Here is a 25625-nt window from a genome sequence, read left to right as displayed (position 1 = left end):
GTTCCACAAGTTTAACCCAGGATTTCAGAGAGAATCATAGGCGTGTGACCGAGACCCACTGGTGCCCATGTATTCCCCCCCTTAGCCTGACTCTAGCCTGGGCTCTTCTCCCTGACAGCAAGTCCAGGCAAACAGAAAAAGGAGTAAATGGTGCCTCATGGGCCTTGGCTGGCTGCCTCACACACACCGGGCACACATCTTTTGTAGGTCTGGCACTCATCACTGAAGTCCCTAACCTGGCTTCCCATCCTCTCTGTGATTCCCAGTGAGTGTGACACTGATGTTGGTGCTGTGCAGAATGGTCAGAAATTATGCTCTTCCTTCTAGAAGGTGTGTGATGTAGAGAGACTGAGAGGGATTGTCAGAAAGAACAGCCACATCCTCCCAATAGCAAAGCTCTCAACAAGTGCATAATGCATAGTGTGAGTACATCTCTATGTGACTCGTGACTGGGGGTATCCACGCAATGGTGGGTTTCATGCCCAAATAGGCTAGGGCTAGGAGGTAGAATTGGGAGCCGTCTGAATGATAGTAGGGGAAGCTCTTGACAAACTGGTCTTATGCTCCCTTCAGAAGCAGGTAGTCTGAGCTCAGATACCACTGCTTCTGAGACATACACAGACACAAAGGCCTGGTTTTCAGAAAGCTTGCTGATGAGAGGATTCAGAACTAATGCTTCCCCCTTGTCCTCTGACTTCTTAAACTGTATAAGAAAGCAAGACATTGCAAGATATTGAATGTGCCCATTTATTTCAAGTTTTAGGGCTCTAGCTTACCCAAGGCCCTATGGGATGTTACCTTCTTAACCTCCAGTTCTCCTGTTACAGTGATCTCTTTGGAGGTCTCCACCATCTTACTTCTCTGAGCAAGTCAGTGTGTTTATCTTGTGGTTCCCCTCTACAACCTGTAATCCCCCTTCCCCCCAATACTTCTTTATAGACTCAGAAAGTGTACTCCTCCCATCTTCCTGGCTGGATTCCACGCCCAAATCAGAACCCATCCTCTTTGAAACCTTGTTGCTGTCCCAGCCTCTTGAGCCCTTCCCTCTACTCTCCCCAGTTGAGCCGGTGCCCCAACCAGCACCTGATATTTCACTTGTGTCCTTTCAGGAGTAACAGTAGTCCATACAGCACGTACCTGGTCACAGAGCATGTTCACATACACTGTCTTGTTTAACAGCAAACTGTGAAGTGAGCAGGGCAGGGATTATTAAGTCCACTTTACAGGAGGCAACTGGGGTTCGGGAGGTCATTTCCCAAAGCTACTAGCCCATGTGTGTCAGAGTGGGGACTTACTCCAGGCTTGCAGCCTCCAGGTCCCGTGCTGTCTAACTACAGCTTGGAACCTGTGTGAGGACACCAGCCTGTAACCTGGCATGACATTATGAAGTGGGTGAATAATACTGGCAGCCATGGTCTTCCTTTAACAACAACCCTGGGAAGTAAAATTAGGAAGAGTTTTTTTTTTATTCTGTGTCTTTAATGTGTCAACTCTTAATGCATTGTGTTTAATGTGTCTACTCTTATGCATGTGTATGTGTGTGTGTATAAAACTATACATATTAGAGTACACATATGCATGGAATCATTCCATTTCCCCAATATTTTATGCTCTCCAAGACGAGCTGCTGTGCTGTGAACCCCAAAGAGGATGCATGTATCTTTGGTTCACCTACTAAGCAGATGGTGCCTGGCTCACAGCAGGAGTTTGATAAATGGCTGTCACTTGAGTAACTCAGCTGATTCCCATCCACCTTGTTCAGAAGAGGAAGGCCCCCTGCTCCTCTATCACTTCTAACATGCAAGGCCCCTCCCTCCTCTCCCCCTCTGCCACAGGGACTCGGCCGTGTCCAACAACAAGACCCCCCACAGCAGCTCCATCAGCCACATCGAGTCGGTCCTGCAGCAGCTGGACGACGCGCAGGTGCAGATGGAAGAGCTCTTCCATGAGCGGAAGATCAAGCTGGACATCTTCCTGCAGCTGCGCATCTTTGAGCAGTACACCATCGAGGTAGAGCCGGCGGCGGGGGAGCGGTGGGAGGGAGCCATGGAGAGCGCTGGGAGGCCTGCAAATGGCCTGCTGCCTGGCCAAGTGTGCTGCCCCAGGGTTGAGGAAGGATGTGTAGCTTAAGGAGAATGGATGGATTTTGCATCAAGGATACACTTATAGAAATCAACAAGTTCTCATTCTGCCTTGTTATAGTCCTCCGTCCCTCTCACCTCCGCTGCCCAGTAGAGTTCCTCTGTTTTACTGTCTGGGGATAGCTTCATTGAGGAGGTTTTGGTTGCTGTGCTTTGGACGCTTGGTACTTTGGTTCCTAAAAGACCATGGAGTTGGCTGTGTGGGGCTTGAGGTAGAGTCCTGGAATTCTTATCGTCACGAGTAGGTAGGTGTTAAAATGAGATCTTCTCAGTTGATGACTGTAGGTCAGAGATTAGCTGACATCACACAGCATCCAGGAAAACCAGGAGCCACGGGAAGGAAGATCTGTGTGTCCTCAGTTTGCTTTCTGCTTATTAAGAAGGTAAGTCTGTGCTCAGGCCATTTGGTGGTCATTGCACAGCTTCCTCAGTTCATTCTCAAAAGGTCAGAATTGGGTGTTCTGGTCTAGTCATGTCCCCTTCGTGATACTTGTTAATAATGTCAGCCCGAACAATATCCACCGTTTGTTTGTTTATTTGTTTATTTGTTTGCTGTGAGTCAGTAACTAAAGCCAGGGCAGTAGGGTTTCTGGGGTGTGGAGAGTATCAGACACTCAGGTGCTTTGTCCTTCTCAGGGAGGCAGAGGGTTAGATTAAAAGCATTGTCTTCTTTTTGCTCCTGGCTGGTGAGGCAAAAGGAAAATTCAATTCTCTATCCACCTTTATAAAACTTTGTTTTGCATTTCTACCATCTTTCCCAGTTGGGGCTTCTGGGTGTCTGGGACTGATCTTTCCAACAATAACTGTGGAAATTTCCTTGGAATGGGTTTGGAAGGAAAACGTCTTTTTTTTAATGTTGAAAGCTCCAATATCCCATCCCTCAGAGGACCAGAAAACCGTTCTGGCAACAGCTGCCCTTTTTTTCAATCCTGACCCCAAAAATGTTTATATTTAGAATAGAAACTGTGAAAGACAAGCAGTCCTTCCCGTTGCTTCCTCTCTTACCATCTTTCTCTTCTCATAAACCTAATACTCCTGCCTCCCCAGAAACCACTGCCGTTTCTTGCTCTAAAGGTTCCTTCTGGGCCGTGTGGGACAAAGGGAAAGATTTAAGTCTTTAAATGTGGATTTAAACTATCCTTTCAACTTACTCTATAAATTTAGTTGAACTTATTTATACTTTGTATTTTTAGTTTAGTCTGAATCTACACTCAAAAGGATTTCAGGTGTCAAGTAGTATTAAACATATATTGAAAGAACAGTTTAAATGCCAGTGGGAAATTAGAGATATTAGCATGCAGCGAAGAGTGATTAGGGTGGACTTCATAGAGGCAGGGTGACAAAGGCAATAAAGACCGGATAGAGGGGTGTGAGTTCTGAGTCTTTGGTAATTGGGAGTGAAACTCACAGAAATAAACAGAGGTTGCATTCGCTTGCAGTGATGTAGGCCCCAGGTGCTCCCATGGTCCCTCCTCAGTTTCGTTTCGCCTGTAGAGAATGAACACATCTGAACACATCCAGGGAGGACCACGTTAGCAGGTGTGGTGATTTTGCTGTTGTGTTCTTTATTTACTCTCCTGTCGTTCCAGGTCCACATCAAAAAAATGCTTAAGGGGAAGGAAACAATCTGAGAGTTGGGTGTTTACATGTTATTTCATTAGATGGCTATGGTTTTGAGGTCAGGGTTGCTGATTTATTTCCAGAATGCATTGTTTTCTTCGCTTTGCCAGGGACTTCACACCTGACATCAGCTGGAGGTATCACAAGGATGCGTTTGCCTGCAGTTGATTCTGGGAAAATCCATTTTCACTCCTGAAAAAGAACCCAAAATCTGTGCAAAAAAAAAAAATATTCTTTAAAAAAACAGCTAGCTGTAAATCAAATGGATCTTATTTAAATGTTGCAATAGGGGAGCTTGACATTTAAATTATGGATTTGCATTCTTCAGCCTCCGTCTGTACTAAAACCCCCCTCCCACCCTGAATCCCGGACAACTTGGACAGCTGGTTGTGGATGCTGTAGAGGAAAAGTGGAGCCATAGTATGAGAGCCGAATAAAATGAGAGAGATAAAAATGGTGATGAGGCTCTGCACCCTCTGGATTAGGCAGTGAAGGGGTCTTGTTCCCCGTTTGGCATGTGGCCCAAACCTTGGGGAAAATGCTGCATTTCATCCTAGATAAAAAAGGAAATCCTGCCAAACCTACAGAAAAGCTCTGCTTCAAATCAGATTGTCAGAAGTGATTTTTAAGGGTGATGAGATTATTTCAAATTCCAGCTAGAGTTTCACTGTGGGGATGAAGAGCAAATGTCCAGAGAAGTTTCAGAATGTGAAACCGAGGGTGGTTTCTGTAATGAGACGTGTCGGCGCTGACATAAGGCAGGCAGGGCTGTCACTGCAGGGCCAAAGCTGTGCTTCCCCCATAAAGGAGGGAATCTATGGACATACTCTGAATTCCTTGGGATTACCCAAGAAAACCAGAGCAGGTCTGCTCCCCCGACATCTGGAGATCTAAGCCAGGCTCCTTAACCATGTCACTGATGGCCGAAATGGGCTAATTAATTTAAGAATGAAGGGAGTATAGGAATTGCTGCACCGGTCTCCTCCTGTCACTAAGAAAGGTGTAGATGGCTCCCACAATGTAACCTGGGACAAGGCCATAGCGTACCGCCAATAAGCGTGAAACTCTTCCCAAATGGATTCAGCAAATGTTCAAAAACCAGGACGGCAGCTGCATTCCTGCCATACCTTTTTAGGCGCCTATAGATGGTTTATAAAGCCTTCTCCTGTAGGGTCAGCCTCCCTCTATGAAAAACATTTTATATGAAATGGTTATGACAAAAGAGATGCTTCACCAAATACAAGTAATGCTTATTTTGTGGTGGTAGGAATATGGATAGTATTTTCTTGTTTTTGATGCTTCCGTGCATTGCCAAGTGTTCTACAATTAATCAGGATGATCAGAGAGAAATAAAAAATATTTTTAGAAGCAAGAACAGTCCAGTGGTCTCCAAACTCTTTGGTTTATGCAGCCTCTCAATAAAGTAATTTTGAACTTGTGCCCCCCATATATGCATATATAATAGTGTATAAATTACACATGTCTTACACCACTGACTACTAATCTCAAAACTCAATGTGCCCTTAGGGCAAAGTTCCGCTTCTTCATTATATGTTGGGGTTCCATACTTCAAATCCTCTTCTGGATCATTTCCAGTTATGTGTTTGGCCTGGTTTCTTGACAGATCTGATTAGATTGTCAGTGTTTCTTTACCCCATCATGTGGCCAACAAAGAGTTCAAAGTTCTCTTGTGCTTTCATGATTAGTGTTATCTGCAAGCTGCTGTCTTTGAGGAACTTGTTGAGCCATGTGTCTTTTTGCGAAGGTTAGTTTAGTTAAAACTAGATAGTAGATAAATCCATTTAACTGGACACATGAAAAGAACAATAATTTGAAACGTGATGAAAGCAACTGAACAAATGAGCCACAGTCAGCCCCTCTGCAGTGGGGCGCTCCCCCGCCTCCCGTCCCTGAGGAGCCCTCCCCTGTCCCATCATCTGCCAGGTGGTTGGACAGACTCCCTCTACCAGTGGAAGTTCAGGGAATGGCCGATCATTTTTATTGGTTTGATCTAATAATATACATGCCTATAACATAACATATATGTGCATATGTATAGGCAGAGAACTTTTCTCACTGTTATCAATGGATAATCTTGAGCATCCCCTGGGTGGGCTCACCTACGTTGGAGAGGACTAGAAATGACACCAAGAAAGATACTCTACATGAGGGACTTTATGAAAATGGGTCACAGTTATGGTCTTTCTTTTAAATCTCTGACTCTGTAATTACAAAGTTTTCTCAGTGCACCTAAAAAGTAATCTGTACAATTAACCTGAGTGAGGAATCGATTAGCCAACTCTAAATCCATAGGATCCACGTTAGGACAAGTTGGGACCAGGCTGAGGCTGGAGAAAATGGCCTTCAAGAATGAAAATTCTGGCCCTATCCAGTTCGGCTCAATGGATAGAGTGTCCGCCTGCTGACTGAAGGGTCCCAGGTTCGATTCCAATCAAGGGCACATGCCCGGGTTGCGGGCTTGATCCCCAGTAGGGGGCATGCAGGAGGCAGCCAATCAATGATTCCCTCTCATCATTAATGTTTCAATCTCTCTCTCCCTCTCCCTTCCTCTCTCTGAAATCAATAAAAATATATTTTAAAAAAAAAGAAAAGGAAAGAAAAGAAAGGAAAGAAAAGAGGAGAAAAGAAAAGAAAAAAGAAAAAATTCTGCCTGGAGGAGAGCAACCTGATTGTAATTTACTGGTGGTCCCAACTGTTCAATTGGTTGTATGCAGAGGCCCTTAGCATTTTATTTTTGAAAGAGATCATTCAGTCAACCTTTTATCTGATAGAAATTCAACTCAATAAACATTTAGTGAGTTCCTACTCTGTACCCAAAACGATGTTGGGCATTGAGGATACAGCCCCTGGCATCAGGGGACCAGTTGGGGAGAAACACAGGAACCCAACCATTGTACTGTGTGATGATTCTATGAAAGGGAGAGGCTCATGATTTGATGGAACACGGAGGCAGGAATGCCTAGTCTGTCAGGCTGCCCACTGAAGGTTTCCAGAAGAGAGCTCACCTAGAGGACAGGTACAAAGTTGGTGGCCAGGATTTGGCATCCCTGGAGGATGCACCCCAACCTCTACCAGAATGTTTCCAGAGCTCAGAGCAGGGGGTGGGGGCGAGGAGAGACAAGAGGGAGCTCAGGATTTCTTCACCATTCTACACTTTGGTCCTGGATCTGCTCCCTCTTTTATTTGGCAGCCTGAACATGTTTAAAAATGGTTGTCATAGACCTCTTTTCCTTTATCTGAAAAATGCTGGGATTGTGTAAGTTATTTCTGCATTCCCCTCCGACTTTAAAAATTTGATGACTGTTTCATCGTCAGCCCTGCTCTGTGGTACATATTTCCAATTCATTTACCTCTTTCTGATGTGACACGGTTTCCAGACACCTGACTCCCCTGTTCACCTGCTGCCGAAGGGACTTCAGTTAGCTGCGCCTGGCTTACTAGACACACCTGGATGTGGCGTGTTCAGGACACTGGCACCTCCCAGTGTAGCCCAGGGACAGTAGCCTTTTCAGTGACTTCATCACCAGTCTCGTCTAGGCCTGTGCTCTCTTAAAAGCCACTGGTTGTTTTTTCAAGGTAATTGCTTCGAATATGCTGACTTTCTTATTAACGTAAATGAAAGCTTTTTATATATTTTCCTTCTCAAATTTTACTTTTTTTTTTTTGCTGACCCAGTTCTTCAGTCTATCAAAATAAATTTAATTTATTGTTGCTATAGCACTGGCCATTTAAAGTATTGACCAGGTTAGATGGGGCTTCACTTTCTCCTGTACTAGGTGGTTAGCTTACAGGGGAGAAAATAATTCTGACACTGAGGCATTGATAAGCACTAGAACGAGTGAACAAAAGATGTTGTAGGAGCTCTTCAACAAAGGGAGGTCTTTAGAAAACAGAATAGATTTCTACAAGTCTCACACTGATTAAGAAGCAAAGATAAGGACAAAATAACCACTCAAGATCAGTCATGATTATATCAGAGATTTCAGCTTTAATCATGATGATAATGAAGAAAAGAACATGAAATTGGTCATAAAACTTGTTCAGTTATCCAAACGATACAATTGGAATAGAAATTAGGTAGCTGAACATTGGAACTCATCAACTACAGCATGTTGCAATATGTTCTTACATTATGTTGCCAAAAACGAAAAACAACTGAGTGTATTTCTTTCCTGCCAAGTCCTTTTGCTTTTCCAGAAAATTTTTGTTATATCCCCAAAGGTCTTCATATAGCTACATAAAAAATATTTTAACTCTTTAGATGGATCACATATTTCTAAATTAGGGAAATAGTATGATATACCTTTAAAATAATCTACATTAGAATTCACTGATTTCATCACTGTGTAAATCAATTAACAGAAAAGAACTTTACATTATATTCTTAGACAAGAAGAATAGATGACTATGGCAATTCAGTTTATTTTAATTTTATAGTGGTAACCTATATCAATATACAAACCCATTATAGATAAAGTAGTTCTTCCCATGCAACTGACTGTCTCTCACTGCAATATGTATTTCCCTACCATCCACAACGTGTAGGTCAGTACAGAATATTTAACTTTCACTTTTCTCATCCTAGTAAAAATAATTACATCGTAAAACAGAAATATGCTCATTTTGCCATTGACAGTCCATGAATTTCAGAGCAATCTCACCACAATTAAATGCCTTGGACCCTTTCTCCCACTCTTAGTTGGAATGGGTTTGGACCTTAATATATGTAACATATGGGATAGATATACACATATACATATATATAAACACACACACACACCATTTGCTGAGAGACATGATGGCACAGTCATCAAGTATGTAGTGTTTTGAGTTAGCCTGCCTGGACTTAAACCTGTTTCACCAACTTTACTAATTGTGTGACCTTAGACAAGTTACTTGGTTTCCTCATCTTAGAAATGGGGATGGGAATAATAATTCTTGGCCCATCGGGTTATTAAGGATGTAATGAGTTAATACATAGAACATTTTTAGCAAAGCTCCTGGCACTTAATCAACACTTAATGCATTGTAATTGGCATTGTTATTATTATGCACAGTATATTTTCATATCTGTATTTGCTTCCATATTTTAAGCAGTCAAATATGCCATCATATTACTCCCCATTGTTTCTCTCTGACTTGGTCCCCAGGTCACACTGGGGAACCCCTGAGTGCTCACGCAGCTGCTGTGAGAAGCAAAGGCATCGCTCCTGCCTACCTGGGGCAGGCTACACTTCTGCCTGCTGATTCTCCCCTCCCACCACTCACACCCTAATATCATAGTGCAGATGTGTCTCCTCCTCATGAAAAATGCTCCTAAGGGGTCATAAACTTCTAGATAGGTTAGCATTACCTCTGTGCTAAGTGATTTGGCAGAGAAAAAACACACACACACACACACACAAAACATAACCAAACTCTTAAACAAAAATATCCTATTGGGGGAAGGCTGTAGGCTGTGTGTTTTCTTGCAAGGGTAAATTATTCCTGGCATTTATAAATGGTCACAAACTCAATGTATTGATCTATTCAAGGAACACATGATTAATAAAGAAAATGGAATTGTAATGAAGGTTGTTTTTCTTTTAAGAAGAAAACAGGAGAATGATTAAATGGGCACTTCTCTGAAATGAAAATAATGAAAAGAAAGCTACCCTCAGAATCATTCTTGGACCAGCCTTATTGATATAACACCATGGTCAAGAGCACTGGACTTTGTATGTAGTTGGATGCTCAGCTCTGTGACCATGGGGAAAATGAACTGACTTCTCTGTGTCTTAGTTTCCTGCCAGAGTTGCTGTGAGGATTTAATAAAAGAAAGTTAGTCAAATTCTTAACACACTGTCTACACTGGAATACAGGCACAAGGTAAAATTTATTTTTCAATTGTGATCATTATCATGAGCTGAAGAAAAGGACTACACAGTGAGATTTCCAACTTTGCAGGTGATAACAAAGAGCTGAGTTGATGGGAATAGACCACAGGAGGTGGGAAGAGAGGGGCAGGTGAGTTTTGGTACAGGCAGGTGTAGAATAAAACATTGGGAGGGGAGAAGCTGACGTGTTCTCTTCATAGAAATACTGGGAAAGACCCAGAAAATGGGAGGAATCAATGGAGAGGGCTTCCTGAGACCAGAGCCCAAGGCAGCTGCTAAGCCAAGTCCCCAGAGTTAATCTTTGGCAGCAGAATGCTGGATTCAGTGAATCTCGTCTGGCAGGAAAGCCTTGGGCTTCGTTTTGGTGTGAGCCTTCCCATTTCCCACTGCCTCTTACCCTTTATAAATTTCTGTTTAGCTCCTTCTCTGATTTCCCTTATGGCTGTGGCTCTAGAGTAGACAGTTGTTAGAATAGAAATGTTGCCAATGTGTCTCTCAAAGAGGTCATTGTACCCTAACACTCCAATTAATTCAGGAGAGCCAGGGAGAGAGAGGCCACTGGAGCCAAGAGTGAGTGGGCCAGGAGCTGAGAAGGAGTTAATTGAGTGGAAGGAGAAAGCAAAATAGGTCGATTAAAAGCTGAATTCCCTGTGGGCACCTTGTGTTCTTTCATTTATTTGGTTCAGGCCCTAGTTTCTGCCCTGAACAAATTCTTCCAGGCTTCTTTTCCAGATGGAGTTAAGGCACTGAATTCATTCCCAGTGCCAGTTTTTCTTTTCAGAGTCTTATCTCTCTATTGGCAAACTAGCCCCTGCCCCATGTGATGAGATAAGCCAGGGATAAACATCTGGCCTGGGGGTCGTTTCATGCCAGAGAGGTTACTTTGAAGGCAGTGAGAACTTGAACAGACTGAGAGGAGGGGCATTTCAAGGCCACTGGACCAGGGAGGGAGACTGGAGAGGGCAGAGCTAACTCTCAGGGTCAGTGAGGAAAGCAGCTCACTGATCAGTTCATGTAACAGTGCAGGAGATGAGGCTAGAAAGCTAGGTTTGTTCATTAGCAGTAGGTAAGCGTTAGGTTTGAAAACAAATTTTTTTCTTAAAAAGAATAAATGATTGCCTGTTATGCCAGCCTTGTACCCCAAAAAGAAAGTAGAGAGGAGGAACCCAATGAAAGAACATTCCTTGAGCAAATAGAAAATACAGGGTATCCCCCCAAAATGTATACACACTTTGAATAATTATTAATTCCAATGGATTAAATCTGAAAAGAAAGAAACATCAATTGAGCTCTTCGCTCAAATGTGTGTATACATTTTTGGGGACGCCCTGTGGAAAAGAGACTAATTTAAATTCCAGCAAACATTAGAAATACACAAATCAATCAGGAAAAAGCATTACACAATTCAGATCGTTACCAGGCTCTGGGCATCAGTGTGTGGGTGAAATGGGAAGAGAGAGTCAGGCACAGAGGAAAAAGCATTTAAGTACAGGAAGGGCGGCTTAGGAGTCAGGCCTTCTGCTGAGTAGTTCCTCGGAATTCATATTCTTCAGGCCTCGTAACAGATTTGAGCCCTCTGTTTATTGGTTTTAGGTGGTGAGGGTGGAAGAAGATAGGGAAGGGGAGAAAAAGAATACAGAAATAGTGGATATCGAATGTGGACATATTTCACATTTGGTTTATCAGGGGTGGGCAAACTTTTTGACTCGAGGGCCTTAAACTGGACCAGAGGGCCGGAACAAAAGCATGGATGGAGTGTTTGTGTGAACTAATATAAATTCAAAGTAAACATCATTACATAAAAGGGTACGGTCTTTTTTTTTTTTTTTTTTTAGTTTTATTCATTTCAAATGGGCCGGATCCGGCCCGCGGGCCGTAGTTTGCCCACGGCTGGTTTAGATGCAGATTCTCGATACCAGACCTCTGAGCCTCTCTGTCCCAGCAAGCACTTCTGATTTGCTCTGCTCCTCCCCGGGACCTCGACCTTTCCCTCCACAGATCCTGGCCCCGGGATCCCTCTGGGATCTCCCTAGAGCAAACAGACCTGTCATAGACTCAGTTTTATGGAAACAAAACAGAAGCCAAAATAGAAAGGAAGGCAGGCTCTTCCTTTCATGCTTGTTGTCTTAGTTTTATTCTAATTTCTCTTAGTTTGTAGGCAAAGAAATGGACTAAAAATTTTGTTTGGGCTATTTTCAATATATTATCTTAAAAAAGGCTTATATCCAGCATCTATTAAAATCTCACAAGTCTATAATCAAAACATAATTATCCTAGTTTTTGAAAAATGGGCAAAAGACTTTAAAAAACACATTTAAAAAGTAGATACAAATGGACAATAGCATATGAAAATGTGCTCACCATCATTAGTCATCCTAAAACCATGAGATATCACTTCACATACTCCTACGTTTAAATAGATTCATAATACCAAGTGATGGTGAGGAAGTAGAGCAATTGGAACTTTCATACATGCCTATTGGGAATGTTCAACAAAGACCTACCCGATGACTCTACAATTGCACTCCTAGGTAACTCTCAAGAGAAAGGAATATCTATGTCCACAGAGGGATTTGTGTAAGAACTTTCACATCAGCCTGATTCATTATAGCTAAACCCAGGAAGCAACCCAAAAATCCATCAGCCAGAGACTTGATAAACAAATTGTGGCACATCTATACAATGGACAGCAGTAGCGAGGAATGAACTACTGATACACACAACCTGGATGAATCTAAAATACAACGTGTTTAACACAGGAAGCCAGACATAAAAGAGTATATATTGTGATTTCATTTGAAATCCAAGAATAGGCTAAGCTACGTCTGTGATATAAATCAGAAAGCGGTACCAGAGTGGGAGAGGGTGGGGCAGGAACTGACAGGAAGGAGGCACAAGTGGACTCCCTAGGGTGATGGAAAGGTTCATATTTTGCTTTTGGTGATGGATAAATGGATGTATAACATTGTCAAAAATCTTAGAACTAATGCTTAAAATACAGGGTGGGGCAAAAGTAGGCTTACACTTGTGAGTACACAAAACAGATTTATTCTTGTACTATTATTAATTATTGTATTATTTTCCATGTGAACAACTGTAGACCTACTTTTGCCCCACCCTATATGTGTATTTTATTGTATACTAGAGGCCTGGTGCATGAAAATTCGTGCACTCAGGGGTCCCTCAGCTCGACCTGTGCCCTCTTGCGAACGAGGAGCCCTTGGGGATGTCCAACTGATGGCTTAGGCCTACTCCCCCAGGGAATGGGCCTTAGCCATAGTCTGGACTCCCTTGCGGGCTGATCAGGGGACAGTGCTGGGTGTAACCAACCCCGCCCCTCATCTCCCCTCTGCCGCCGCCCCCCTCCTCACAATTGCTGTCCTCTCCCTCTGCCCAGTGGCACTTGCCTTGGCTGGCCTGGTGCCGCACACTCGCCGGCCCCGCCCCCCCGCCAACTGGTCATTCCAGTCGATTTGCATATTAGGCTTTTATTATATAGAATAAGTTAGATTTTATCTTTTTAAGTACAAGAAGAAAAACATTTATAAGCCTAGTAGTCTATGTAAGCCTATTCATAAATCATCTCATAAGTTATGTCATTTATCTCTTAGTTTAATTCCTTTCTCTAGTTAGAGAATGCAGTACTTTTCAAAGATGGATACAACAAAAACCTGTTTTGCCTGGCAATCTGATCCTCAAGCTTCCCACAATAAGTAGAGACTAGGTTTGCCTGCTGAGCCCAGTGGATCCCTTCATTGACCTGAAAAGATGTGGGGGCATGAGGTGGTGTTTTTACCTTTCCCCCACCTCTACGTCAAAGACAGTGGTACACTTCCAATGAAGAAAGGTCTCACTGTTAGACAAAGAATGGAAACCAGTGTCCCAGAGAGCAGCCCCTAGTTCCTCATTGCTTGCCTTTCCCCGCAGTCGCATGGCCCCAACACAGAGAGAAGAGTGCCACCTCCCGCTGCCTTCAGCTGGGCTTCTCCTTCCCTTTGTCCCTGATGTTGCTGGAGCAGCAGCTCTTGCTGATGGGAGGTTATGCTGAGTGCCAGCTGCCGCGAGGCCAGCATCATGAAAACCACTAAGCTGGGCTCTGGGATGTGTGCTTGGGCTGCCTGGGCCAGACTGTGGCTGTTGCATCCAGGATGAGGCTTTCACTTTCTCTTCTGGGAACGGGGTGACAGTCCCTGTGCCATTGCCTTCCTGGGGCTGCTGTGGGGGCAGCACAAGAAAACAGACCTGAAAACCATGTTAGAAAAGTTTCTATCTGCTTCACATGCCAGGTGGAATTACCACCCAGTTCGGTACACCTGAGTTCCTGCCCTGGGAATGATGGCAGCATTTGCAAAGGAAGTGTAGGATTTGGACTCTGTGCAATCAACCTGTTTGAGAGTAGATGAGGGGAAGCCACATGAGCAGAGGTGTAAAGCAATAACAGATGAGCAAACTCATAATAAGACAGTTTCCATTCGTTACATGCTTCCGTCTTTATTAGAATTGTTAGTGCCTTTCAATAGAGTATAATCTGCTTGGATTCTGTAGCTGCACTACACATTTCCCCTTGTACAGTCGCCATCTCCGGGTGTCAGCCTTTGTAATAGAGGGAGAGAACCCGCACAAAAGACCACAGGAACCAGAGGAAGACCCTGGCGTGGATGGACACCAGCTCTCATTGATTGTGTAACCTCAGGCCACTTACTGGGCTTCTCCAGCCCTCCGTTTCTGTTTCTTGAAAAGAGCTACACTTAATCCTTAAGTTCTGAGGACTCTCCAATGATGAGGTGTTCTAGAGTAGTTGTGTGGTGTGGTGGGAAAAGTCTTTGCAGTCAGTAGAGGACCTGAGCTCCAGCCTCGGGTCTGCCCCTTGCGAGCAGGGTGAACTCCGCACGGCATTCCACCTGTCTGAGTGAGCAGCTTCCTCCCTCCAGGGCATTGCGCTCGAACTGGATGGAGTACTAAACACTTTATAAACCATAATTCATCATATAAACGTCTCCTGCCATTCCACTGCTGTTGCTGTAGACATCGAAACACACTTTCAAAGGCATGCATGCATGAGTGTGTGGCCATGTTGCTTAAATGGAGTCAGAGAGTCAAAGAGATGCAAAGCCGAGACTGATCTGAGAGTCAGGTTAGTTAATAAGGCTTGGGATCCATGAGCTTAGCAGCCTTTGGACCAGCGAACCTGGACTGATGGCTGTTCCCTCACAGGTGACAGCAGAACTAGACGCCTGGAACGAGGACTTGCTCCGGCAGATGAATGACTTCAACACGGAGGACCTGACGCTGGCAGAGCAGCGGCTGCAGCGCCACACGGAGCGGAAGCTGGCCATGAACAACATGACCTTCGAGGTCATCCAGCAGGGCCAGGACCTGCACCAGTACATCATGGAGGTCCAGGCCTCAGGTAGGCAACCTGTCCCAGCCTTGTTCTCCTGGCGGGGAGGTGATGAAAACAAGAACACCAGCTTGACTCCAAAGTGCACTTCCACACTGTTCATTCATTTCAGTCCTACAGGTATAAGGAACAGATGTTTGCCCCCATTTTAAAGAAGAAGAAAACTGAGCATGGGAGCTGAAATAACTTGTGCGGGGCTGGCCAGTCAGGCGGTAGTAAAGATGGGACTAGGACCAGGCTCTCCTGGTGCTGTGGAGAGAATGGGGGGAAACCAGTGGTAGAAATTAGCGCAGATTCCAAAAAAAAATGGTGGCCTGGAAAAACAAACCAGGTGGGCTCCAAAAGCAGTCAGCCATCCCTGTGAATCTATTCAAATGTGTAGACATCTGCTATTCCACCCCCTATAACCCCCCACACACACTCTCTCCACCCCCAGGGCTGGCTCCTTGTCTCCAGTCCAGGCCTCTCAGAGACCTGTGTTTTATCGCTGGTCTGTGCATGAGTCTAAGAAGTGCTGATAAAAATTTATGGCAAGGTTGTATAATTTTATAACTCCTCAAAAAAAAAAACATGGTCGAGTTACCCAGATTTGACTTCTTTTCCTGCTCAGGATTTATTCACTACCCTAGAAATGCACGCCACCTTACTGTTATACCTCCAGACCGGCCTTTGTTGTTAGGACTGGAGGGAACCATCACAGTCACTAGTCCAACGAGCCTAGGAAAAGAAACCAGTCATGTGAGCACATACCATTGGAGTGCTAGAACCCAGGCCCCTTCACCCTTGTTGGCTCAGGTTTCTTACCCTCTTAGAGGGGGCAGACAGCCGAACCGGTTTGGCTCAGTGGATAGAGGGGGCAGACATAGGCTCAGGCCACCGACTTTTTAAAGCACTGTTGGTCTATATCCCTGTTGATCATGAAGAATATTTACAAGCATGGGATTGTTAGGCGGATCTTAACAATCAAACTTGACTTTAGGGTACTGTGTTTCTTTTAATGACTTGAAAGAGTACATACCAGCATTCAAAGGAACTTCACTTCTAACCAGAGGAGAGACACCTAGTAAATTCTACTCGCTTTGGTCAGCAGGACATTTCCTTGAATTCTCGTTTGTGTTGTGAACAGGTCTGTTTAGAGGTGTGCAGACTGTGCCTCCTCATACAGCCCCAGGAAGGGTCATTCACATTGTAGTCTATTGCTGACTATTTTATGACAATGCCCAGGCCCCACACCCGAGCTACTCTGATTTAACAACCTCTGAATGGGCCTTGGGCATCAATCAGCAAAAGCTTCTCAGATGATTCCACTGTGCAGCCAGGGCTGAGACCACTGCTTTTCATGCAGTGGTTAAATCACAACAGCTGATATCTATGAAATGAATGCCCCAGGAGACTCCCAAATGTGGCTCCCAGAGCAGCAGCACCTGAGGACTTGTTAGCAATGCAAGTTTAGCCATGGCTGGTGGGCTCGGTTGGGCATCATCCCATGCACTGGAAGGTTGCTGGTTCGATTCCTGGTCAGGGCACATGCTCAGATTTCGGGCTCCACCCTCACTAGGGGGCATGTAGAAGGCAGCCAATTGATGTTGCACTCTCACTTTGATGTTTTTCTCTCTTCCTCTACCTTCCTCTCTCTCTAAACATCAATAAAAATATATTTTTTTAAATGCAAGTTTAAAGGCCCATCCCTTGGACCTATCACATCAGAATCTCTTGGGATTGTGCCCACCAACCTGTGTTTCAAAGCTTTCCAGATATCTGATGTACCACTGCCAATCTAGGTCCTTGCTACTCAAAGCGAGGGTTATGGACCAGCACTGTTGGCATTGTTGAGCGCTGATTAGAAATGCTGAACTCCAGGCCTTATCCCACACTTAGGAATCTGGATCTGCATGTTAACAAAATCTCCAGGTAAATCGTGTGCACATGATAGTTTGTACCTTTTTAAAGGCCTTATCAGGGAATGGGGGAAACTGTGATCCTTCCTCTGGACTCAGGGTTTTACCCTATGGCTTGCCCTCATGATGTTCACAATAGCTGGCTGTCCAGCTAAGCCTAGGAAGTGTGAGATAATGCAGACACAGTGCCTGGGAGAGAGGCCTGGGGAGAGACGCCCTACAGGGATGTTCACTCTTCATCCCTCAGTATTGATGTGTCTGGCAGGAGGGAGCTTGTCTGCCTGGAAACCTGTGGCACTTAGGACCAGGGTTCTGTCATGACCTGGGGGAAGCCCACTTCTGTGCCAAGAGCCAGGTATCCACGGTAACAGGAAAATCTGCTGGGAGCTAGCAGTCCCTGAAGACTGCTTAAGATGAGCGGGCGGGGGGTAGTTGTGCTTGGCGGCCACCTTAACCATGAGGGCTGCGTGGGTGAAAACACCCCAGGCAGATGGGCTGCCCACCCCCACAGTATCCTGTTCTAGAAATGAGCTTTGTCAAAAGAGGCTGCATTGGCCTGTTCAGGCCTCTCTGCTGGGACTCGCTGTTCCCCGCTCCTGCCTCATCTAGCTGCACAGTCTGGCATGGCCCAGGAGGCTTCCCGGGGAATGAATCCAGGGGTTTCAGGGACACTCACTCTGCTGCAGAAAGCCTGGTCCTGCGGAGGAGGCAGCTATCTCCTCTCTGACTGGGGGGCAGGAGGGCAGAGTCATGTCAGAGCTTGGAGTGGGGAGGGGGAGGTTGGGGTGGACCCAGCTGGACCCAGGCGGCCGAAGGATGCAGGACTTGAGAGACGCTGGACGGAGGCTATAAGGGGCTTGGGCATTATGATGTACATCTAATGAGCTATGTTATGTTAGAAAAAGGATAATAAGCAAAATTAATAATTTGGTTGATATTTAGCCCTTCATGCTAAATTAAAGGCTTATGCTTTGATTTTGTAGGAGTAAATGGAAGTAGAGAATTTCCATATACTTATTTTCAGGTGTGAAGTTTATAACATTGAGCCAGGTTCTACTAAATCCCTCTGGGTGCCAACAACTGTAACCAGAACAAAAGCCTTTGCTTAAATCGACATCAGCCTTAGGAATAGAAGGCAAAGTAGGAACACTCTCCTCACTTGCTCACTGTGCTTTCCTCACATTAGCGGTGTCTATTTGAGCCTCAAGTTGGGAGGTGTTTGCTGGTAAGAGTCAAGGTGGAGGAATATGCTGGCTGAATTCAGGGTCCAGTTCCTCCATCAAAAGTTGGAAGTGCCTTGTTTTTTCTCTGTAGACCTTACTTTCTTCTTCTGTCTAGTGTGGCAGGTGGACCTTGATTCCTAAAATTCTCACTTTCCATGCTACAGCCCCATAATCACCATTGGTTATGCCACAGATCCTCTGTCTAAAGCAGTGGTTCTCAACCTTCTGGCCCTTTAAATACAGTTCCTCATGTTGTGACCCAACCATAAATTTATTTTCGTTGCTACTTCATAACTGTAATGTTGCTACTGTTATGAATCGTAATGTAAATTTCTGATATGCAGGATGGTCTTAGGCGACCCCTGTGAAAGGGTCGTTCGACCGCCAAAGGGGTCGCGACCCACAGGTTGAGAACCGCTGGTCCAAAGTAACCTGGCCATGCGACTGTTATACTTGACCTTACGAATAACACAAGAGCCATATGCCCTGTGGATATGTTCCTTTTGTGGTTGAATCACAGCTTCAAGTTCTCTCCTTATGCAAGGCTTTGAAGTGAAAACATCTCTGGAGTCTGTGGCAGTGATGCCTAAAATTTATTCCAACCACAGTATTTGAAAATAAATAAATTTTAAAATAAATTAAGTTGGGGGCGTGGCGGGGGAATCACTTTTCTCTTTGAGCGTAGAGGTTAAGGTGCAGCGAGGAGAGGCTTGGCATCCAACCCCCATCCCCTACTCCCTGGCTGTCCTTGAGCATGTGACTCACTCTCTAAGCCTCACCGTTCTCTGGAAAATATCGATCATGAGAATAACAACCCAAGAGAGTCACTCTGAGGTTGCAGTGGGATAATTCCTGAGCATGGTAAGGGGTCCGTAGAGCTTGATGGTGATCATACATTACTCTAGTATTCCAGCACACAGTGCATTTGGTTGGGGTTACTTGTGTTCCTGTAGCTTCTGCAGCAGCTACAGTGAGGGCAGGACTCTTCCTTCCTTCTCTGTACATTCCCAGCTCTGGCAGGGGGTTGTGTCCTGCCCATAGCAAGTTCTCAGTAATAATATTGGCTGAATCATCAAGATGGAACATCATTGTGGGTGAAACAGATGTAGGTAAAAATAATAGGCCACAAATAATTTTACTTATGTTGTAAAAGGAAGGAAAGGCCTGTGTTTTTCCAAAATGGAAGCTACTCTGGGGTTGATGGGAATGTGGACCTGGGGGGGCAGGTCTGAGAGGAGGGCAGAAGAGAACCTGATGTAAAACAAGCGTTCTCGAGACTTGGCTGCGTATTTAGAATCCCATGGGGAACTTCTTTAAAATACCAAGGTCTGGGCCCCACCCCTCAGGGATTCTTACTTAATTAGTCTGGAATGGGTCCAGATTTTTAAAAACTTCCCAGGTGATTTCAATGTAGAGCCAAGGTCGATAATACTGATCTAAAAACCTGATTAAAGGACTGTAATTTCTGAACTGAGTGTAATACTGAGGCAGTGAAGTGGAAAGAGAAGTGGAAAGGTGGGGGAGAAAAAAGAAAAAAAGGTGTTCTCTATCCAAGGCAGATATATATATATATTTAAAGAACACAGTCGAAACACATATTACAAGAATGGGCAGTATAACCAAGAATCCCCAACTCTTTTCCTAGACCATAGATGCCTCTCCTTGAGGAAATTAAAGTCCCCCCTGCCACCCCCAGGCCTGGCAGCAAAGGCAAGTGAAGTGAGAGTTTATTACTAACTGTGGCCTTGAGCCCCAAATAAGCACAATGCCAAATAGTCTAGTAACTGCGTGTAACGGAAGGACTATTGGACATCTGATCCAGTGGTTCCCAATCTTGTTTGCATGTTGGACTCACCCAGGAGCTTTAAGATTTACCGATTCTGGTGTTCTTGGTATGGGGTGTGGGCATGGCATGGTGATTTTTTAAATTTCTCTAGAAGAATCTAATATGAGCCTAGGTTGAGAGCACTGGTATAATAGTGTCCAAACTACCATAGTTTCTAATTATATACTTTGAGCAAGTACATAAATACCAATGGTAAGATTTTATGTTTACATTTTATACAAACCATTCCATAGTCCCATCAGTAATCAATAGTAAATGTGTTATAATTTCCCTAAGGGAAAGGAAAAAGTGGGAAAATGGGTAATTTTTAGACTACTAAAGGCCAGGCACTGTAAATACTGGCACTTTATCTCTGAGTCCTCACAACACACCCAGAAGTCTTGCGATTCCCATTTTACCCAGAGAGGATATGGAGTTCAGATACCATGGATAGGTTACAGCCCATGGATTCAAAGTTACATCTGTCCTTCCCCAAAGCTCTCAGGTACTTTCCACCCCAGCACATGGCCTGAGTTCCTCCCTAAAGAGGCCCATGTGGTCATTGAACAGGTATTTATTGGATGTATGAGTCAAGCACTGGGCTAGGCCCTAAAGATGTGAAGAGGCATAAGACAGACTTGGACCTAGTATCAGAGATCCTGCATTTTTGCGAAAGCATGGACAAGTTAATAAGGGGCAAGCCTCAATGCAAGTGTTCTGATGGAGGGATGAGAACAGGGCATTATGGGAACACATCAGAAACTTCAATACAACATTCTATAAGGAGACTGACAAACTATTTTATTACAAACCAGAGTCCCAATGCACGAAATTCTTACATGTGTCGGGTCCCTAGGCTGACCGGCAATCAGGGCTGATCTGTGGGGTGACCAGCAGGGTGATGGGGGGGGGGGCCCTGCTGGCACCCACCTTGGCTGGCCTGGGGCCTACAGGCTGGGGGCAGCTCCTGCATTGAGCATCCGCCCCCTGGTGGTCAGTGTGCATCATAGCAACCGGTCATTCCACCAGTTGTTCTGCTGTTTGGTTGATTTGCATATTAGCCTTTTATTATATAGGATACACTTCAATACTTGATACAAAGAACAAACATTCTTGTTGCACTTCTGAGAGCCCCTGAGGATTAAGCCTCTGATTAGGAGTAATGTCAACACAAGAAAGCTATTTGCTGTTGATGGATGGATATGTGCCAACTGATGGATTTTAACTGGGACCCATTTCAATGTGTTGGAGGCAGTGGGAGAGAGCACGGAGTTTCTATTCTTTTGGGTGCAGCTGGAGTAAGTCTTCCTGTTTTCCCATTCTCCATCCACAACATGATGCACTACTGAGGAGCACAGAGGTGTCCTAGGCATCGTCCTCACCCATTCCAGTTCCTGTGTTCATCTCTCAGAAAACAATCCAAGCGAGGTAGATGAGAAAGAAGGGCAGGCTGTGAGCCTCTTCTGGATGATATCCTAAGCAGATGGATGACCCCGTTGATGCGTTACTAGGCGTAGAGGCCTATTTAGCAGCAGTGTGGCAGGAGTGAGCCATGAGCTTGCTGTAGAAAGACACTTTGCCCCAGCCCAGCATCCTAAACGTCAGAGATGCATGCAGAATGAAAACCGAGCTGGAAAAAACCCACATGGTGGCTGGAAGCAGGAAAGAGCATCTACTTCTGCAGGTGGATTTTAATTAGATTTTCAGAAGGTAAACATGGGGTCAAGGGTCACCCCACTTAGCTGAGCACTGCAGATGTAGAAATGTTGTATTCCTTCTTATTTTTTATTTCAGTCAAGGAGATGCTCTACCTCATCCTCTCGGTAATTGAAAATAGTAAGTGGAGGGAGTTGACTGCCAAAAGGACAGGCTGTTCTTTTCTGTCTCCTGTGAATATTTCAGGAGCGAGGACTGGGAATTATGAAACTGACAGAAAAAAATAAACACGAGAAGATACTGAAATTATTACCATGTAACACCAGAAAATTTCTTTCCCACTCTCCCATATTGTCATTATATAAAACACTATTTTTTGCCTCTATAGAAATGAATTGCCTTTCGCGTGTACAGCCGTCCCCTGTACTCCCCCGACTGTATGCTGCAGGTGTATCTGTGATGGCAGAGGTGAATGTCTGATGGTGTGAGAGCAATGGGGGCATCTTCCAGATCAGATTTCTTTTTCAGGCGGCCATCCACTGAGATTGGTGGGCTCCCCAGCTGACCAGCTAACGAGAATGTGCCTTGGGCAGAAGTGCCTAAGACAGTCTTTTTGGGTTTGTTTTATATTTCCCAGTACGATCCAGAGGCTGGCTTGTGAATATTCTCGGTGTTGGCAAATTCCCCTCAGAGACTGCTGGGTGCTGCCTTGTCTGGGTATGGACTTCCAGAGAACCAGCTCTCTATAACACCAGTCGATATAAGGAGCTGACCATCTGTTGAAAAGTTAGTCCCAGGCAAAGGACCAGTTAACCCAAAAGAGATGCCATGTGGGAGCATCCCAAACAAAGCCCGTTATGGCCGTCTGTCCACTTTCACAGACGGATGCATAGTAGTTGGGAGGGTGCTGATAATGGCCATTTCTGAATTCCAGCTTTCATATGAATATTGAATGAAATGTAGTCTTTATGGTACTACCTGGTTTTTAATTGTTTATTTTTTTAAATCAGGAATTGAGTTAATCTGTGAGAAAGACATTGATCTGGCAGCTCAGGTGCAAGAGCTACTGGAGTTCCTCCACGAGAAGCAGCATGAGCTGGAACTCAATGCGGAGCAGACGCATAAGCGGCTCGAGCAGTGCCTCCAACTGCGGCACCTCCAGGCTGAGGTCAAGCAGGTGAGCCTGGCTCCTCTACCTTCCACTCAGGCTTCCCACCCGGGCTTCCCAACGGGGCTGGGCCTGCTCCTCGTATGGGGTGAGGCAGACAGAGCCACAGGTGTAACCAGACCTCAGAAATAGATATGTGAAGGAATGGTTGTATTAGCTTCTGAAAGCTGGGCTGCCATCTATTGGATCTGACAAACAGGTCTAAGGGTCCAGTGGCCCAAACAAGAAATGTATGATTCCTCTTTCGTAACAATCTAAGGAGAGCATTCCTGAGTTGCCCTCAGTCACTGAAGGTTTTTCTCTTCCTTTGCATCCCCAATCCTGGCATACAGTTCATGGGAAATACAAATCCTTTATCAATAAGTATATGGAGCCTTTAGAGCTCGGTTGATTAATTTGGGGCCCCTGTGTGCCTAGTGTAGTCCCTGTCACATAGCTGATAGTCAATACGTGGTAGCAGTTGCCATCATTCTTTTCAGTGTGGTTCCGATAACATTTTCTTACCACAATAAAGTCAATTTTAAAAAGGAAAAAAGGTTCTTATCTATATGAAATATGATACTAGCCATTTTTCTAAGGACATACCCAGGTGTCTAGGAATCTCTAGGGACATACAATGACCAATGGCACATTTAAAAAATACTACATATTTTACCCTTATGTACACTGACTGCTAGAGCTTTTAGATTTAAATCTATTAATGTACCCCAGGGAACAGAAACATCATATTTGATTTAATGATTGCTGGTCCCTTGGAGTCAGGGTATTCCTTGCTAATGCCTATGTCTTAGTTATAACATTGTTATTTATTAAAGTGGACAAAAGTATCTTCTGTGCTCCCCTTCTCCCCCAGTCAGTGCTCAGCCAGAGCCCACACATGCTGTGCTAAAGATTCCCCACTGAGCCCCAGGCAAGACCAGATCACAACGCTGCCATCCAAGTCGTTTTCCACGTAGTTGCACTGGGAACCTGCGTGGCTCTCTGGAGAGAAATGTTATTCACGGGGACACGGTGGGAATCCCGGCAGGCCCGGAGCAGTGAGGAGAATACAAATCAGACACTCTTGGCAGTAATGATAGTACTTTCTTTCGAATGAGAAGTATTTTTTCATTCGTGATCTCATTATAGGTGAACAAGCCATGGGGGGAAATGGTGTATGTTTACTTCACAAATGAGGAAACTGAGGTACCATAGGATTAGTGCTCCTGGGGCCTCTTGACCAACTCAAGCTAAAACTTTCACCCAATTTGCCTCTGCAAGACCCCACGCCCACCCTGGGGTTTCCGGGGAAAGAGAAAGAAGCCCTGCAGCAGCATGCAGTCTGGGTTTTCTTGGCCGCAGCAGCATTACACTGAATCACCGCAGGCGTGGTTTACATCTGGCAGCGAGGTGGCACCTGCCCGCTCACTCAGCGGGCTCCAGAGGTCATGGGGTCCTCTGCTCTGCATGCTGTTATTCCTGTCAGTGGACAGTGGCAGGGACGATCATCCGAACAAAACAGAGCAGATGAAAATTATCCCTATTTGACTTTGAAATGAATCTACTTTTGCTTTTGCTCCTGGTTTTTTACTTATTTATTGTTTTGCTCCAGCATTAATAGTGTAGAGCCAACACCCTAATTATGTTGGGGTTTTTTTGTGACTGATACAAAAATGGAAATGAATGTTCATCCTCCAAGTGTACATCCTGTGTAGAATGGGGAGCTGGGATGATGATAACACAGTTTGTCAAATGGGAAAGTGAAACATCTATCTATGAATAATTCAGGCTTGACGAATGTCTGTATACATTTGCATTCAGTATTGTATGAGTTGGAGAACCAAATCAGAACCCTCCTATGGGGCTGAGGAAACCCCGTCTCCCGCCATGCTCAGAATGACACACAGTGGGACTGGAGTTCCAGATGGGGCTGGATTGCTCGCATCAGAATTTAGGGAAACTGTGGAGGCCTTTGCAAAGGACAGCGGCCTTGGGGGTGACCAGGGACTGCTGTTCGGTCCAGCCACCGTGCCTCATTAGACAGACTTGTTTTCCTAGTCGATGCAAGGCTCTTTCTCTAGAGAGTTGTCTGGTCCTGTTCAGAGCAGGCATTTGCGTTTGATGGAACTTGGTGGAGCAGGAAATATTGATTCGGAAGCTGTCGACACTTGGAAAGAGGGAGTTAATTTAGATGTCAGTATTGATCAATGGGGCTACATTTAGACACCAGCTTGAGAGTTTTCTTTTGAATATACTCTCAAAAAAAGAAAAGAATAAAAGGAAAAGGACATTTAATGAAATGCCATCAATGGGGACAGAAAGGGAGAGGACAACAATGTGTTATTATACCGCTCTGTCGTTAGAGCTCTCAGAGAGGAAAGGTTGAGATGTGGCCATCATAACCTTAAGTGTTGTTATGTCACAGTTACATGAAACTGAAACTTTGAGGGGGACGATGCCACAGACATTAGACTGAAAATTATTTTCAAGTGTTCAGGACAAAGGAAATTGGTTAATGCAACTGATTTTTTTCCTGAGGGATTACCTAGGACTTTGTATGTAAGGTAAATGGCCCAGATAGCTCCAGAAAAATGTTAAGTCTTAAAGGGAAACCACTTTCCTGATTACAGCCCATGGTCCAGGGCCCCAGACCACCCAGATGCCCTCTTTCTTCTAGAAAAGTCGTTCAGATTTTTCTCCAGACCCCACAGAATGCTCTGATTGCTTTCCAGGAAAATTGCTACTCTGGTAAGGATGACCTCACATTTATTAGATAATTCAGGAAGATGTGAATAGCCTATTTAATGGGCATAAAAC

General features: G+C 44.7%; 1 protein-coding gene across 1 annotated transcript in view; it reads left to right on the top strand.

Moving 5' to 3' along the window:
* The window catches only part of LOC102442254 (kalirin RhoGEF kinase), a 279390-nt gene that overhangs the window by 157502 nt on the left and 96263 nt on the right, over window positions 1-25625 (top strand). Inside the window, exons 13-15 of the mRNA XM_023757300.1 lie at window positions 1836-2010; window positions 14873-15068; window positions 22672-22838. Coding sequence (XP_023613068.1) covers window positions 1836-2010; window positions 14873-15068; window positions 22672-22838 — 538 coding nt within the window. The remainder of the gene's footprint in view (window positions 1-1835; window positions 2011-14872; window positions 15069-22671; window positions 22839-25625) is intronic.

The sequence above is a fragment of the Myotis lucifugus genome, unplaced genomic scaffold (assembly GCF_000147115.1).
Source record: "Myotis lucifugus unplaced genomic scaffold, Myoluc2.0 scaffold_105, whole genome shotgun sequence".
NCBI classification, from domain to species: Eukaryota; Metazoa; Chordata; class Mammalia; order Chiroptera; family Vespertilionidae; genus Myotis; species Myotis lucifugus.
Note: the sequence above shows the minus strand (reverse complement) of the source record. Positions and strands in the feature narration are given on the sequence as shown.